The sequence below is a fragment of the Heteronotia binoei genome, chromosome 12 (assembly GCF_032191835.1).
Source record: "Heteronotia binoei isolate CCM8104 ecotype False Entrance Well chromosome 12, APGP_CSIRO_Hbin_v1, whole genome shotgun sequence".
Taxonomy (NCBI): domain Eukaryota; kingdom Metazoa; phylum Chordata; class Lepidosauria; order Squamata; family Gekkonidae; genus Heteronotia; species Heteronotia binoei.
In genome coordinates, this window is record NC_083234.1 from 39127765 (window position 1) to 39144682 (window position 16918).

General features: G+C 46.3%; 1 protein-coding gene across 2 annotated transcripts in view; it reads right to left on the reverse strand.

The window, feature by feature from the left end:
* The window catches only part of DPYSL2 (dihydropyrimidinase like 2), a 106827-nt gene extending 90506 nt beyond the window's left edge, over positions 1-16321 (reverse strand). The window contains exon 1 of one of the 2 annotated variants that reach the window (XM_060251618.1): positions 15930-16321. In XM_060251618.1, coding sequence (XP_060107601.1) covers positions 15930-16283 — 354 coding nt within the window. In that variant the 5' untranslated portion in view covers positions 16284-16321. The remainder of the gene's footprint in view (positions 1-15929) is intronic. The other variant, XM_060251619.1, reaches the window with a different exon arrangement.
* Between the last annotated feature and the right edge of the window lie 597 nt (positions 16322-16918).

Sequence of the window (16918 nt, forward strand, 5' to 3'; positions counted from 1 at the left end):
GTGCTGATGCTGTTAGACCTGTCGGCGGCATTTGATACAGTCGACCATCAGCTACTGACCCGCCGCCTTGCCAACATAGGGGTTAGGGGGTTGGCCTTACAATGGCTTTCCTCCTTCCTCTTGGGTCGGGGACAAAGGGTGGCGATTGGGGGCGAGCGGTCCCAGAGGCGCACACTAGATTGTGGGGTGCCTCAGGGAGCAGTTCTCTCCCCGATGTTGTTCAACATCTATATGCGCCCCCTTGCCCAGATTGCCCGGAGGTTTGGGCTGGGTTGCCATCAATATGCAGATGACACCCAGCTCTATCTACTAATGGACAGCCGGCCCGACTCCGTCCCAGGGAATCTGGATCAGGCTTTGCAGGCTGTTGCAACGTGGCTTAGGCTGAGTGGGCTGAAGCTGAATCCGACGAAGACAGAGGTCCTTTGTGTGGGTCGCGGCGCTCTGGGAAAGGAAATATCTCTCCCGGCCTTCGACGGCGCGACATTGAAAGCAGTGCGCCAGGTAAAGAGCTTGGGTGTTTTACTGGAGCCTTCATTATCAATGGAGGCCCAGATAGCAGCCACTGCCAAGTCAGCATTCTTCCATCTGAGGCGGGCGAGGCAGTTGGCCCCTTTCCTAGAGCGTCACCTTGTTCCTTGCAACAGTAATCCACACGACGGTCACCTCAAGATTGGACTACTGTAATGCCCTCTACTTGGGGCTGCCTTTGTGCCGAACCCGGAAGCTGCAGCTAGTGCAGAACGTGGCGGCCAGGCTGTTGTTAGGACTCCCGAGGTGGGAGCATATACAGCCGGGGCTACGCGAACTGCACTGGCTGCCGATTACATACCAGGTCCAGTACAAAGTGCTGGTCATTACCTTTAAAGCCCTATATGGCCGAGGACCGGCCTACCTGAGGGACCGTCTTTTCCCATATGAGCCCCAGAGAGCACTGAGGTCAGCCGGGAAAAATAAACTGACTATCCCTGGGCCGAAAGAGGCTAAACTTCAGAGCACTCGTGCACGGGCCTTTTCAATCGCGGCCCCTTCCCTATGGAATCAGCTCCCGGAGGAGGTGCGGGCCCTGCGGAGCCTTGATCAGTTCCGCAGGGCCTGCAAGACCACCCTCTTCAAGCTAGCGTATACGGACTGCTGAATTATGGCTGTTTAACAAAGGAACCCACCAATATGGTTCTGTTTAAAGACCTGTGTTACTATGTAAACTGAAAGAAATTAGCGTTGGAAATACCACCGTCACTGTCAGATTAAGTTAAATTTTAATTGTATACTGACTGGTTTTTAAATAATGTTAATTTTAAAGCCTTATATTTATTGTACTGTATGTTTATAAATGTTGTTAGCCGCCCTGAGCCTGCCTAGGCGGGGAGGGCGGGATATAAATAAAATTTAATTTTGTTATTATTATGATACCCAGTCTTACAACTTTTTTCATTTTAGTCACCTCCTATTTCCTTCTCTGTCTTGAGATCTGCCTCATGATTTCAGTTAGGGAAGCCATAGTACACACCTTCTTTTAAGTAATGCTTAGGGTCTGGTTTCTCTGCACATAGCATTCTGTAGAGGAGTTTCTTCCTTGAATGTTTTCCAGTTTATTTGACCATATGCCCTCTTTGGTATACAAAGTAACATTGCACCAAACATATCCCTCTCTGCCTATGGTGTTTCTATCCAGTGGTATCAGTGACCCATTGATTTTCTCCCAATTATCAGATTTCTGAAATGCCCACTATATCTACATTAGAATTTAGCACTAAGCACTCCAGCTCCCCAACAAGTAATAATCACTACCAGAAATGTGACAAATTTCTTCCATTATTGTTGCATAGTTTGAGGTAACCATGCCTAATGGAGCCCCATTTCTCATTACACACTGTTCACCTAGCTCTCCTTCACCGGCTAATCCCATATGTGACTCAACACTACTTTAAAGGCATTGCCCAATAGGCAACTCTGCCCAACTGGCTCTCACACCCAATTGGTCCCTCAAAACCCTAATGGTATGCCTTTCCCACCCACAGTAGCAAACAACATGAACCCAGCCCAGCCAATGGAATAGGTGTCAGGCCAAACCCTCCCCACTACAGGGTGTTTCTGAATCTTCTGCCCTTGTCCATTACTCATGGCTTCCCAGCACCACCTGGTCTAAAAGGCCCTCTGATGGTCACCACCACCCCATCTCACTCCACACTCTCCGACCACTATATTCATCAGCATTTACAACACCATCTATTTAGGATGAGTCATTCTGAGTTGGAGGCTCTCTAGCTCCTGTCAGCTTTTTCCCAGTTTAAAGGTTACTCTGCCAGCTTTTTGATATGAAGCACCAGCAGTCTGGTTCTCTTTCAGTTCAACGGAAATGGGTCTATTTTGTACAGGTTGGGCTTGTCCCAGAAAGTTCCACAGGACCTAAAACAGGGGTGTAAAACATGCAGCCTGGGGGCTGATCAGGCCCCCAAAAGGCCCTTACAGGCCCACAAGCAAGTCTGCTCCCTCTCTCTTGCTTCCCTCAGTTATCAGAGACTGTTAAATAAAATACTGTAAGAGTGCTAATCTTTTAAGCATGTTTTATTTAAAAGATTTTTAAAAAATCTTTAATTGTGTTTGTCTGTGTCCTTTATAAAGTTTGTCTCCACTACCTAGCATTACATTTTATGACACACATGACCCGACCCAACAAGGCCTCACTTATTTATTTTATTTTATTTATATCCTGCCCTCCCCACCAAGGCAGGCTCAGGGTGGCTCACAACATAAAATCATAATAACAATTAAAACAATTATATTATAAAATCACAAATTCCACAGTTTAAAACAATTCAAATAGGTTTGGTGCTAATCTCATCAGATGTTGTATATTTCCGGTGGCGACAGCATTTCTCCAAATTCCTACGATGTAGGCTGTGCGTCAATTAAAAGCCAGCTGGAAGAGAGCAGTCTTGCAGGCCCTGAGGAAATGAGCAAGGTTCCACAAGGCCCTCACTTCCTTTGGCAGTTGGTTCCACCAGTGGGGGGCTGCAACCGAGAAGGTCCTCTCTTTGGTGGTCTTTAGTTTGGCCTCCTTCAGCCTGGGGATTACCAATAGATTTTGCGATCCAGATCGAAGTACCCTCTGGGGAACATGTGGGGAGAGATGGTCTCTAAGGTAGGCAGGTCCTAGGCCATATAGGGCTTTAAAGGTAATAACCAGCACCTTGTATCGGACTTGGTATATTATCGGCAGCCAGTGCAGACTCCGGAGCCCCGGCAGAATGTGCTCCCATCTTGGGAGCCCTAATAACAGCCAGGCAGCAGCATTCTGCACTAGCTGTAGTTTCCGTGTTCAGCACAGGGGCAGCCCCAAGTAGAGGGCATTACAGTAGTCCAACCTCGAGATGGCCATAGCATGGATCACTGTTGCCAGGTCGTTGTGCTCCAGGAAGGGGACCAGCTGCCTCACCTGCCTTAGATGGAAGAAAGTGGATTTAGAAGTGGCTGCTATCTGGGCCTCCATTGTCAGGGCAGGCTCCAGCAGCACCCCCAAGCTCTTGACCTTGTGCGCCATTGTCAGTGGCACACCGTCAAATGCTCGTAAGGGAATTTCCCTGCCCAGGCCACCATGACTCAGGCAAAGGACCTCTGTCTTCACTGGATTCAACTTCAATCGACTCAGGCTGAGCCAACCTGCCACAGCTTGCAGCACCAGATCCAGATTTTCTGGGACACAGTCAGGCCATCCGTCCATCAGTAGATAGAGCAGAGTGTCATCAGCATACTGGTGGCAACCCAACCCATACCTCTGGACAATTTGGGCAAGGGGGTGCATATAAATGTTAAACAACATCGGGGAGAGCACCGCCCCCTGAGGCACCCCACAATTAAGTGCACGCCTCCGGGACAATTCTCCCCCAATCACCACCCTTTGTTCCGACCATCAAGGAAAGAAGAAAGCCAGATCTGGCCCTCATAACAAATGAGTTTGACACGCCTGACCTAAAACATCTGAAGTCTTCCTCCTGGCACCTTTTGCTCATCTACACATTGAGACCCCTCATCTGTTTGTCTAGCTGGCTTTGCATGCAGCACATGAAGCAGTTCTGAGAATGCTACATTGCAGATTCTGGTCTTTAGACTTCTGCCTAGTTTTTCCCCCTGCCTTCCTGGACCGCACAACTGCATTGCACAATGTCATCGATGCCAACATGCAACATGGCTGCTGACTCCTTCTCTGTACTACTTATCTGCCTATCTAGGCAAAACATGATGTTTGCAACTTTCACACCAGACAGGCAAGTCACCATGTAGTTACAATGCCCATCATAGACCCAATATAGACATGCATGCCTATATTCCTAATCTCTTTTATGATCTCACTAAGTAGTCTCATTTAGATATGAAACATCACAGAGGTGAGAACAGAATTCCAAACTGCTGACAGCTTCTCTTCTTTTCTCACCATTCTCTGTCTCTGATTATACAGAAAGGAATTAAACCTGCACAGAACCACTCCTTGTGTACCCTCCTGAAGTTTCAAATGGCACCCCAAGACAGACTGGTCAGCAGAGTCGAATGTTACTGACAAAAAGATCAACAGAGGAGTGCTTCCCCCTACCCATCTTCAAATGATCATTCACCACCACAATGCAGAAGTGAATTGAATAGCAACAAAAAATCAGAAACCTGTTTTATACTTACCCTGGTCATCCTTACAATGATCTTGTCAGTTAGTTTCCTTCCATTCCTGTTTTACAGATGACGAATCTTGGAGTCATAGTTGAGGTGAAGACTCTGCACTATGCCTAATACAGTGTTCACTTAAACACACCAGAGGCCACATTCGAAAGATGGAAAAGAACATTTCAGTAAGACACTAAGATGGGCTTTCATGTCATGGACCTCAGCAACTATTGAGCTATTCCAGTGCTAGAACACTGGGACTACTGTCCATCTGTAGCCACTGAAAGCTCAGTGGAATAAGATCTGAGTTTCAGCATCACCCAGTTATGAGACTCAAGGGTACCAAAAAGATTGCAGTATCTACTACTCAGCTGGCCTTCAGGGATAATCTTTTTCCCACTAGGTCAGGGCTCAGAACTTGTTCCAGGTGATTTGTCTCTTGGTTGGAGGCCTTGCTTACAATTTGGATCTGACATCTGTATCTAAACCCTTTTTATCTGTGCTTCATCTCTGCCTAGTGTCACGGGTACTGGGGACCCTGCAGAAGAAGCTGAGCCTGCAGAAGAAACTGTGCCCCTGCCACCTGCACCAGTGCCCCTGCCCCCTGCTGGAGAAGATCCAAGCCCCCCTGCCTCACCCTCTCGGGTGGCTCGTGTGCGTGACCGCCTTTGTCAGGACCTCAGGGATCGGAGGAGGGCGGCACGCTCACGAGCAAGACGCTCCCTGAGCCCTGAGTTTTGAAAGGATTCTGGCCCTTCTAGAGTGAGGATGCTTGAGTCTCAGCAGGATCCTGGCTGCCTCTCTGAGCCAGCAATTAGCCCAAATGGGCAACAGCCAGCAGAGGGCTATATAGCTGTGGGCTTTGGGAGGAGGCTTTGTGGAAGCAACTAGTCACTTACCTGATGTTCTAGCAGCCACTTTGGCTTTTGACTTTGGCTTCTGGACCCCCTGACTTCGGCTTCTGAACCTCTGACCTGCGATACCTGGACTGTGATTTGGTTTTGGCGCATTGGACCCTCTTTGCTCACCAGCTACAGACCTTGGACTGCCCCTGGACTTTGCCTGACCTGGCCTCAGCCTGTGACACCTAGCTTGATTACGTTTCTGGTATTCTCAGTCCTTCTTGCTATCTTAGATTGGACCCTGGCCTGCACTAAGGATAATTCTCTGCTCCTAAGCTTATGATTCTGTGTGATACCTAGGCCTTGATTTCTGCCTGGTTTGCCTCTTTACTTATGCTTAGAACTAATGAGTTGATAGTCCATTCCCTGAATTTGGACACCAGAGCATGTTCTGTGCTGGAAGCTGATAACTTTCCACTCCTACTCCATGTTATAAGAAATGACAAATCAATGCAAATATTTTCTTCAATCAATGAGACATCATTTTCCAGTGATGTTGTATGGATAGCATGCAAGATAATATGTTTCTTTTTTAAAATCCTCTGTTTAGGAGTCCAGACAATGCAAATGAAATTGCATAAGATCAGCAAAATGAGTATTTTCTATTAGGCTAACATCTGTTGGGTGAGAATATGGTTTATTTGAGTCTATGACTGAAGTAAGAGTTCCATTTGACACTAAGCTATTATTAGAGATGAATTGATAGTTGTACCTTTCTGGTAAACTATCTGTACTTTCCTATGAACTTTTAAAGGGCAAGGAAGCTCGTGATTTTTATAGCAGTAGTTGATATCACATCACTAACCTTTTCTTGCTGAGTTGGCAAGCTAACCAAGAATTCAAGCACTTTTCAACTGTCAGTGAAATCGGTTTGCTTAAAGTTCCTCTGCCTTGGATAGTTAATTGCAGCAGTTATAGAAAAGTTAGATTAATTCCTTTTTAATAGAGTTTGAGAATTAAAATTGGCCATCTTATCTTGCAGTATCAGTTGTAACTCATAAGAACATAAGAGAAGCCATGTTGGATCAGGCCAATGGCCCATCCAGCCCAACACTCTGTGTCACACAGTGGCCAAAATTTTTTATATATATATATACACACACTGTGGCTAATAGCCTCTGATGGACCTCTGCTCCATATTTTTATCTAAACCCCTCTTGAAGGTGGCCATGCTTGTGGCCGCTACCACCTCCTGTGGCAGTGAATTCCACATGTTAATCACCCTTTGGGTGAAGAAATACTTCCTTTTATCCGTTTTAACCTGTCTGCTCAGCAATTTCATCGAATGCCCACGAGTTCTTGTATTGTGAAAAACGGAGAAAAGTACCTCTTTCTCTACTTTCTCCATCCCATGCATTATCTTGTAAACCTCTATCATGTCACCCCGCAGTCGACGTTTCTCCAAGCTAAAGAGTCCCAAGCGTTTCAACCTTTCTTCATAAGGAAAGTGTTCCAGCCCTTTAATCATTCTAGTTGCCCTTTTCTGGACTTTCTCCAATGCTAGAATATCCTTTTTGAGGTGCAGCGACCAGAACTACACACAGTACTCCAAATGAGACTGCACCATCAATTTATACAGGGGCATTATGATACTGGCTGATTTGTTTTCAATTTCCTACCTAATAATTCCCAGCATGGCGTTTTTTATTGCAAACGCACACTGTCTTGACATTTTCTGGTACTCTCAGTCCTTCTTGCTATCTTAGATTGGACCCTGGCCTGCACTAAGGATAATTCTCTGCTCCTAAGCTTATGATTCTGTGTGATACCTAGGCCTTGCTTTCTGCCTGGTGATACTGGCTGATTTGTTTTCAATTTCCTTCCTAATAATTCCCAGCATGGCGTTGGCCTTTTTTATTGCAAACGCACACTGTCTTGACATTTTCAGTGAGTTATCTACCATGACCCCAAGATCTTTCTCTTGGTCAGTCTCTGCCAGTTCACACCCCATCAACTTGTATTTGTAGCTGGGATTCTTGGCCCCAATGCATTACTTTGCACTTGGCCACACTGAACTGCATATGCCACGTTGACGCCCACTCATCCATCCTCAACAGGTCCCTTTGGAGTTCCTCACAATCCTCTCTGGTTCTCACCACCCTGAACAATTTAGTGTCATCCACAAACTTGGCCACTTCACTGCTCACTCCCAACTCTAAATCATTTATGAACAAGTTAAAGAGCATGGGAACCAGTACAAACAGGAACAGTCCTGCTTAGCTTCTAAGATCTGAACAGCATGAGCCGTGAAGGTCAGGATGATACCAACTTGCATACAAACATAAGAAGTACTTGGCTTGATCAAAGGTCCATTGAATCCAGTGTCCTTTTCCCAACGTCCACCAGGAAGGTACAACAGGGAAGCCCACAAGCAAAGTACAAAGGTGACATCCTTCCTCTGCTTTTCTCCCCCAACATCTGCTATTCAAAGGGATACAGCCTCTGAACATAGAGTTTCAATTTAGCTAATATGGCTAATAGCCATTGAGAGAAAAAACTTCTGTGAACTTGTCTAATTCTTTTGTAAAGCCCGCTAAGCTAGGGGACACAACACATCTCCTTTAATTTATGAATCACTATTACTTCTTGACTTTTATACCATCATTCAGTCCAACATACCTAGGGTTCTCATGAGATCCCCTGTTCAGGCATTGACGGGACCCAGACCTGCTTAGCTTCATCCAGGTTGCTGCATCATGGGTCTAAAATAGCCATGCACATTTTTGGTAGTGAATTTCAGGTGATGCTTGCCATGTGTTGGAATGCAAGGGATCTTCTTTGGTGGTGCTGGTGGTTCCTTGCCATTTCACAGAGTGGCACCTCCCTCCTTCCACATCTAACCTGGTTTTCTCTCAGGACCTAGAACCCCACCCCAGCATAATGAAAAGTGCACCTTGTCATCTCTGTAGGTTCTCTGTAGGGACTACAGTCATCCCAAATGGCAATCTCAGCTACACTGAGCAAAGCTGGGGTAGCTAAGGCATGCCAGAATGGCAGCTAAGGCATGCCAGTGTGTCTGTGCTGTGGATGAGTTCAGCTGGAGAATATCTGAGATGGGCTGCATAAACTTTAGCCATGTGTTCTGGATCAATCTGAAGCAGAAGACTGGAAGACATGGGTTGTTTTCATATGGAGCTTTTGCTCTGCATCTACACGTCCAAACTGCTACAGATTAGGGAATGTCATGCAGTTGTTTGTCTTCTGGGTTTTCCCCATCTTCACTGAAGAGTTTTCCAAATCTGCTGTGGTGCAATCTTTTGTTCATTTTGGTTGTCGTGTGCAAAAGAAGAAGCAGATTTCTGCAGTTCCCACTCACATCCAACATCATTGAGTCCCCATTTCACTTCACATCTACCATCCCCCAACCCTGTTTTCTAGAAGGCTTCTGCCAGTTTTTTTTTTAAATGGCAGTAGGTATATCAAAACATTATAGTGATATAATTTAAAAAAAATGGCAAAAGCCTACCAGCAGTAACAGAGTGAGACTGCAGAACTGAGGAAAAAGAGAAGGGAGCTGCTGCATTCAGAGACTCTCTTGCCAATGTGAATGCAAAGGCATTCACAGCAGCAATGAGAACAAAACAAGGAATTGGTCCCAAGCAAAATCAACCAGGGTCAGAACAAACTGAGTCTCAAGTGCCAATTTTGGGAAGGTGGGATGCTGTGCCAGCAAGGACAAGACAGAGCAGAGTCAGAAGGCAGACCAAGACAGGAGGAAGCAGACTGGCCCATTTCCAGCAGTGGATTATAGCTGAAATAAGAACTTACTGTCAGCAGCCAAGGTCAGCTAGCTAAAGGACTCAACCTGGAATCCTGCATTATCCACACTGGCAAATCCCACTCACCTGGTTAAGAAGCAGGCAAGCATTTCCCACCTGGTTAAGAAATGAGCAAGCATTTCAGAGAATCACAGAATCTTAAGAGTTGGAAGGGACTTCCAGAGTCATCTAGTCCAATCCTGCACAGTGCAGGAGACTCACAAATACATCTCCCTATACACCCCCAGTGACACCTGCTCCATGCCCAGAAGATGGCAAAAAAACAACAACAACAACCCAGGATCCCTGGCCAAACTGTCCTGGAGAAAATTGCTGCCTGACCCCAAAGTGGTGAACAACAGTTCCCTGGGTGCATAAGAAAAGCCCATGAGAACTAAGCACTGGTACAACCCTTCTTGCCCTCCTTCTCATGATCTGAAGTTCACAGAATCAGCATTGCTGTCAAATGGCCATCTAGCCTCTGTTTAAAAACCTCCAAAGAAGGAGAGCCCACCACCTCCTGAGGAAGCCTGTTCCACTGAGGAACTGCTCTAACAGTCAGGAAGTTCTTCCTGATGTTTTTAGTAAAAACTCTTCTGATTTAATTTCAACCTATTGGTTCTGGTCCGACCTTCTGAGGCCATAGAAAACAGCTCCACACCATCTTCTACATGATAGCCCTTCAAGTACTTGAAGATGGTGATCATATTACCTCTCACTTAAAGTCCCACTTATTGATCTTGCTTAATGTTTTCCTCTCACAGGTCATTCAGCCCTCTGGATGGGCAGTCAGTTTTACATGTTCTTATAGCAAAAACAAAAAGGAATTTTTCAACACCTTCTGATATATCATAGTATAAGCTTTTATAGAGCAAAACCCATTCTGTCAGATGCATGAAGTGTATCATATGCATGAACACATACAGTAAATATACACACCTGGATGTAGAGGGGAGAAAGTAGAGACCAGTAGGGTTCAAAGGTAAGTAAATGTAAATGCTTGCCTCATTTCTATGCAAAACTTAAAAGGATGCAAGGCACAATTACCAGTCCAAATAGCTGTAATAGGAAAGAACACATTCTCCCTTAGTATTGTTAAACTAATTTAACTCTTTTCTCATCATCATGGGAATGATCTAATGTTTAACCAATTAATCCATGAGATTACTTAATTAAAAATCTTTTGAGTGGGTTAAAAGCTGCCCCCCCTCAGCCAAATGGACAGCAAAACTGATATGTGCATGACTCCTTGAGAGCCAGCACAGTGTAGTAGTTAGAATGTTAGACAGATCTGGCAGACCCAGGTTTGAATCCTCACTCTGGCATTGAAACTGGCCAGTGACTTTAGGCCAGTTTTTCTCAATTGACTTTACCTGATCAGGCAATGGCAGGAATAAAATGGAAGAGGGAAGATTGAGGCTTGTGGGCAGCAACTTCTTTTGGGAAAGGGTGGGCTGACAATGTACTTAAAAATAAGTTTCTGTGCTGGAGGAAATTACTTTTCCAAGGGCAGTCAAAAGGGACAAAATCCCAGGGGTCTTGATCACTCTGAAACCTGGCAAGCTCTCCCTGGTGTACAGCTCTATGTTCCACATCCCATTTGCAAAGGGAAAGGGGAAATGTGTCTTTGGATCAGCCACTTTTGGTCTGACCTGCCTCCCAGTGCTGTAGTGAATATAAAACAAAGGTTGATCACACCCTGAACTACTTGGAGGAAGAGTGGTATTTATAAGCATGAGGAATTGGGGAAAATATGCTCACATGATTAGCCCATTTGTGCTAATAGCAAATCATGTCATTTGTTTTCACAGGATGTTTTTGTGTATGATCTGGTGGGTGGGAGGAGAGACTAAGGGGAAATTTTGTCTGGAGCTCTCTTGTGGCTCTTGGCAGTCCTGCCTCTTTTGAGATGGGGCCTGCTGTAACTTTTTCTTCCTCTAAAAAGAAAGATTATTTTCCCTCTTCAGAACTGTGGTCTTACTACAATGCAAGAGCATGCAGATCTAACCATCATGATATTAATATATCTTTAGTCCCCGGGCCAAAGGAGGCCCGTCTAAAATCCACCAGGGATCGGGCCTTCTCAATAACGGCACCTTATTGGTGGAACCAGCTGCCGGAAGAGGTGCGGGCCCTGCAGGATCTAGGGCAATTCCGCAGGGCCTGTAAGACAGCCCTCTTCCGGCAGGCCTATAACATTAACTGACAATGAAAATATCTTGGATGGATGGAACAAAATGCATCTATAGACCGCCAGTTTTATTCTATCTTGTTTTTTTTATTAATTTATGGTTTAATTGTATTTTAATTGTATTTTTAAATGTTTTAAACTGAAGTGTTTGAACTATTATGCTGTAAGCCGCCCTGAGACACTTAGGTGAGAAGGGCGGGATATAAATCCTAATATAAATAAATAAATAAGTCAAGTGGGCAGTGCCGTTCATAAATAAGGTATTAACTAAGAATGGAAACCAAGGTGTGTGACAGATGGATTCATGGAGGATGAGTCTATCAATGGCTACTAGCTACGATGACTGAGGGGAACCTCCACATTCAGAGGGACTAAACCTCTGAATCCCAGAGCAAGGAGGCAACATCAGGGGAAGGCCTCAACCTCTATGCCCTCTTGTTGGCCCTCCTGATGAACTGTTTGGCCACTTTGTGAGACAAGATGCTGGACTAGATGGACTACTGGTCTATTCCAGCAGGGCTTTTCTGATCTTATGACAATAAGCCAAGGTCAGATGTTCTAGTGGTTACTGTTCTGGACTAGGAGATGGGGAATCGAAGTCCAGATCCACATTCTGCTGTGGCAGTTTGCTGGATAATGCTGGGCCAATCACTCTCTCTCTCAGCCTCTCTCAGGAGGAGGGGAAGAGGAAAACATTATTGTTAGCCACCACTTTGGGACCGCATTGGGGAGAAAAGCAAGGTATAAGTATCTGAAGAAATAAAGAAGGCTAAAGACATCAGCTATGAACATGTTTGAGATGTTTTAATAGTTTTATGTGATTTTATTGTAACGATTTAATTCCATGTTGTTTTAACTGCTGTTAGCCACCCTGAGCTCATCAGGGGAGGATGGGATATAAATATAATAAAATTAAATTTATAAAAATAAACAGACCTGAGATAAAGATCTTCTGTTTAACCTGGAAATGTGTATCTGAGGCTGGTCATAATACAACTGAGTGTGATCAGGCCTGTGGAGTTGAACAGAGTCCTTTGCAGCTGGTTAGAGGGCCAGGCTGACCAGTTCACATCTCTCATGCCAAGATCAGTATGGGTGCTATGCCCCTGGCACAAATGGCTTTGTGATTTCTCAACTATGTATTTAGTTAAAGATTCCTATGCCCCTCTTCAGAGCCCTGCTTCAGGCAGCTTACAATTAAAACTACCTTGCAGTACTTAAAGCAAGCCAGTCAAAAAAAGTCATTAGGTCATACTAGACATGTGAAGTAGCAGAATGCTGATGGAATGCTGGTATGAAGCTGCCTTCTTCTAAGACAACTTGGGCCATCTATTGCAATGGGCAGTGGATGTCAGGCCAAGAAAACTCTGGCTTTAACACCTGCTTCCTGACATTCTTTAACTGAAGGGACTCACTAGACCATGGGCCTTCTGTGTGCAAATCATGTGTTCTACAACTGAACTGCCCAATGTAATAGTGCCACAAAAGTACCTTACTAGCCTCCATTCATTCTAACACTAAAAAAGCTCTGCTGAACCAGTGGGGGTTATCTGTTCCAGTGTGCACTTTCACAAAGTGGTTGGTCAGTTGCTTTGGAGGTCCAATAAACAGGGCATGGAGGCCAAAGGCCTGATGTTGCCTCCTAGATGTTGCCACTGTCATTAAAATCATGAGTAGAGTTAATCATACAACTTTGTGCTTCTGGGAACACATCCCTTTCTCCTCCCCCCCCCCCCCCATTGTATAGCAGTGCTCCTTGATATATGACTAACAGGGAGATGCTGTCAACCTTCACTCTCTGATTTACTGTGCTGATACAACACACTTATTTCCAGTCAGCCCCATTCACATTTTACATTCTTGTTGTACTTAAGTACTGTGTGAATTGATTCATTGAGATCTGCAGAAAACACGGCAGGAGAGATTAGTGCAACTGGCTGAGGCTGAAATTGTGGCTCTTGGCACTGGAGAAGATCTCAGTGAACATCTAACTGTGGTAAAGGAACATCAGCTGACCTTTCTAAGACTGGTCATGTTCTGGTAGGGTGTTCCAGTAAGAAAGTGGCCTAAAAGGTATCTCCTTCAGACCTTCCAAGAGATTCTGAATTAGTAAGACATTTACTTTCACCTCCAGATGTGACTATGATTAAAAAGAATCAGAGTTGCTGAGCAGGCAGAACTACTTTCTCAAAAATACATTCTCCTGTGCCGCTAGAGGTCTGTCAGGTGTCAGTTGAACTTAGCTTTCCTCTGATCTTCAAGGCTATGAATGCAAGCTATTTTATGGCAAAGGAAAGTGCAGAGCCTGGCAATATTCCTTGGCTTATATCCCAGACAGGCTTGTTTGAAGCCACTTTGATTGCTCTTAGAAAGCACAGTCAGCCAGAGCTCTGGGAAATTTTTAAAGGATGTTTGCTGAAGCAACGGAGAGGCTTCATGACACAGTAATTGCCATGACTAAGAAAACAAGGTTGGCTTGTGTTCCAAATAAGCCATGTGGGTTCCAGCCAGTAGGGCTGATAGATTGGTGGTGGCTAATTGTTTTGGACACACAGAGAGTTGTAACTGAATCATGTCCCCACACATGACCACAAATCAAAAGGGTTAATAATGGGTTTTCTTCTCTCCGCCCTCTTCTCCTGACCCTACTGTGTTGCACCATGTTCTCAGCAGCTAACGATTAGAGGTGACCACCAAGAGTGGCACTGTAGGGAGGGCAGTACATGTAGAACTTCACAGAAAATAAAGCCGGAGACAAGGAGATACAGAACACAGTTGGGTTTGCTATTTTGCACAGGACTTTTTTTTGTAGCACAAATTCCTTTGCATATTAGGCTGCACCCCTATTATGTAGCCAATTCTATAAGAGCTCACAGGGCTGTTATTACAGGGCCTACTATAAGCTCCAGGAGGATTGGCTACATCAAGGGGGTGGAGCCTAATATGCAAAGGTCTTCTGCTACAAAAAAGCCCTGATTTTGCAAATAGCAGCTATTCAAAATGGGAAAGAGGGAGGGTATGGGTCCATCCTGTTCAGCTAGGGGTACCAGAAGAACTGACACATTGCTGTTTCCCCCATTTTTTGAAGCCACCATTTATTTATTGACTTCATTGATGGTACACCTTCCTCCCACTGGGAACCCAAAGTGACTTGCATCCATTTTCTTCTTCTGCCCTTTAGCCTTCCAATAGCACTGTGAGGTTGGAGAGCCTGAGAGTGTGAGACTGGCCCAAGGACACCTGGCAAGCATCCATGGTGGACTGGGGATTTGAACCTGGGTCCAACAATCTAACCACTACACTTTAGTGCCTTATTCAAGCCTGCCATTTATTAGCACCATAGTCTATCCTGTCCACACATGTTTTTAAAGTTTTATTTATTTAATTCATTTGTATCCCACCTTTCTCCCTAATGGGGACCCAAAGTGGCTTACATTGTTCTCCTCTCCTCCATTTTATCCTCACAACAATCCTGTGAGGTAGGTTAGTCTGAGAGAGTGTGACTGGCCCAAGATCACCCCAGTGAGCTCCCATGGCACAAGTAGGGATTTGAATCCGGGACTCCTGGATACTGGTCTCCGGGTCTCTTAACCACTATCCCACACTGGTTCTTCATTGATAAGGCTCCATTGAATCTAGGAGGCCAGTTTCCCCCTCCTCCAATACCTTCACAAGGCCAGCTATGTTATGAGTGTGCTAGATGGGAAACTGACGTATTCTCCATCTTTCCAGGTTCACATCAGTCCTCCATTTTCAGGGCCATAAGTGGTCAAGGACTGCATCTGGCTGCCTAGCAACCAAACCCTCTTTATCTTTCCTGGCATTGGAGATGTGGCCAGCATTGACTCCTGGGAATCTACTTTTTGCACAGTGCTCAGACCAATCTCTAAGGAGTGCTGCTGTCTGCTGAACTGAAGGGGAGGGAGGGGAGAGGGAGTTATTGTCTCCAATTCAATATTTCTCCTTGCTCCTGTCAGGTCCTTAGAGTGCAAAGCTGCCTGTTCTGGAGGAGTTCCTTCCACGGCATTCCCAGAAACTACTCCAGAGCAAGCAGATGGAGGATTAGGACCCAGCAGCTAAACTAAGAAGAGTAGTTGTTTTATTTGTTTGGGCTTTGCCAGGCATCATCTTTGTCTGGCAATTGCGTACAGTCTGGGAACCTACCTCATATGGGTGGGGTTTTCTTATTATATTACTGCTGGGAAAATGCCGTGTGTGTGTGGGGGGGGGCTGATAGTATATTGGGGGGGGGGGCGTGCGCGAAGGACTTGTTCAGCACTCTCCTGACCATCAGCCAAATGAGGTAATCGCTGAGCAGTTTCTGCCTGCTCCCTCCAACCCAGGGAGGAAGACCTCAGATCCGGTGGACTACTCCGGGCTCCAACTCTTAGGTCAGCTGGCCAGCCGAGATCCGAGACTCACCTTGTCATTCAGGTTCTGCAGCGCTTCTTTGCCAGTGGCTCTCCGGATCTCCACCTTCCTCCCGAAATCAACAGATGGCTCCCCTCCCTTCCTGCTCTGCCAGGAGTAGAGGGACTGAGCATCCGGGCCGAGGTGGGCCACGTCTTTCTGCTTGGCCACGATCTTGCTGGAGCCGCGTCCCACGGAGAGGGAGTCAAAGTCGATGGTCTTGTTCTCCAGGGAGCCTTCCACCGGGCAGAACATGCCACAGAATTTCTGCCGGGGCTTCGGGCTTCCCGAGCCCAGGTTTTTGAAGAAGGCTGGAACTTCCTCCTCTTCCTCGCTGGGCTTGCTTGCCTGCCTTTTCTCAGCCATGGCTTGGGGCGGGTCGCGTCTCCCGGGAGGGTCTCTCTTCTGCAAAGGCAAAGCGAAAACAGATCAGAGCATCCACGCCGGTCCTGGAACGAGCCCGGCGGCGGCGGCGAGGAGAGGTGGGCAGGGACCGTGCACGACAGACTCGAGAGTCTTTGTACTGCTCCTCGCCTTCATAGAGGAGGCAGGGCTGGAGGGGAACGCCGGAGCTCTGGACGCCACGGCAAAGTTAGGAGGCGATTGAGGAAGGGATGGGGGGGGGGGGCAGTTCCAGCGCAGCCTGGAGGGGTGGGTTCAAGTTTCCCAGCATCCAGCTGATGAAGGGGAGGGGAAAAAGGAAAGGAAGGGGGGAGTTAAAAAAAACCACTCACTCTGCAGCAGAAATTGGGGATTGATCCGGAAGTGATGTGACAAGTGAAATGGGCAAATCGACGGGATCGGCTTGGGGAAAAGAGCCCCCCACCCCTGGGGCACTGCAGCTGCCACAAGTGGTAGGGAGGGAGGCTGGAGGAGGGAAGGGGGGTGTCGTGCATGTGCAACGCCCTCCTCCCAGGCGAGGCTGGAGAAGGAAGCTGGAGGCTTTCCCCCTCGGCCACACCCACCTGCCGGTCGAATGGCGATACAGGCGACGGGAGGCT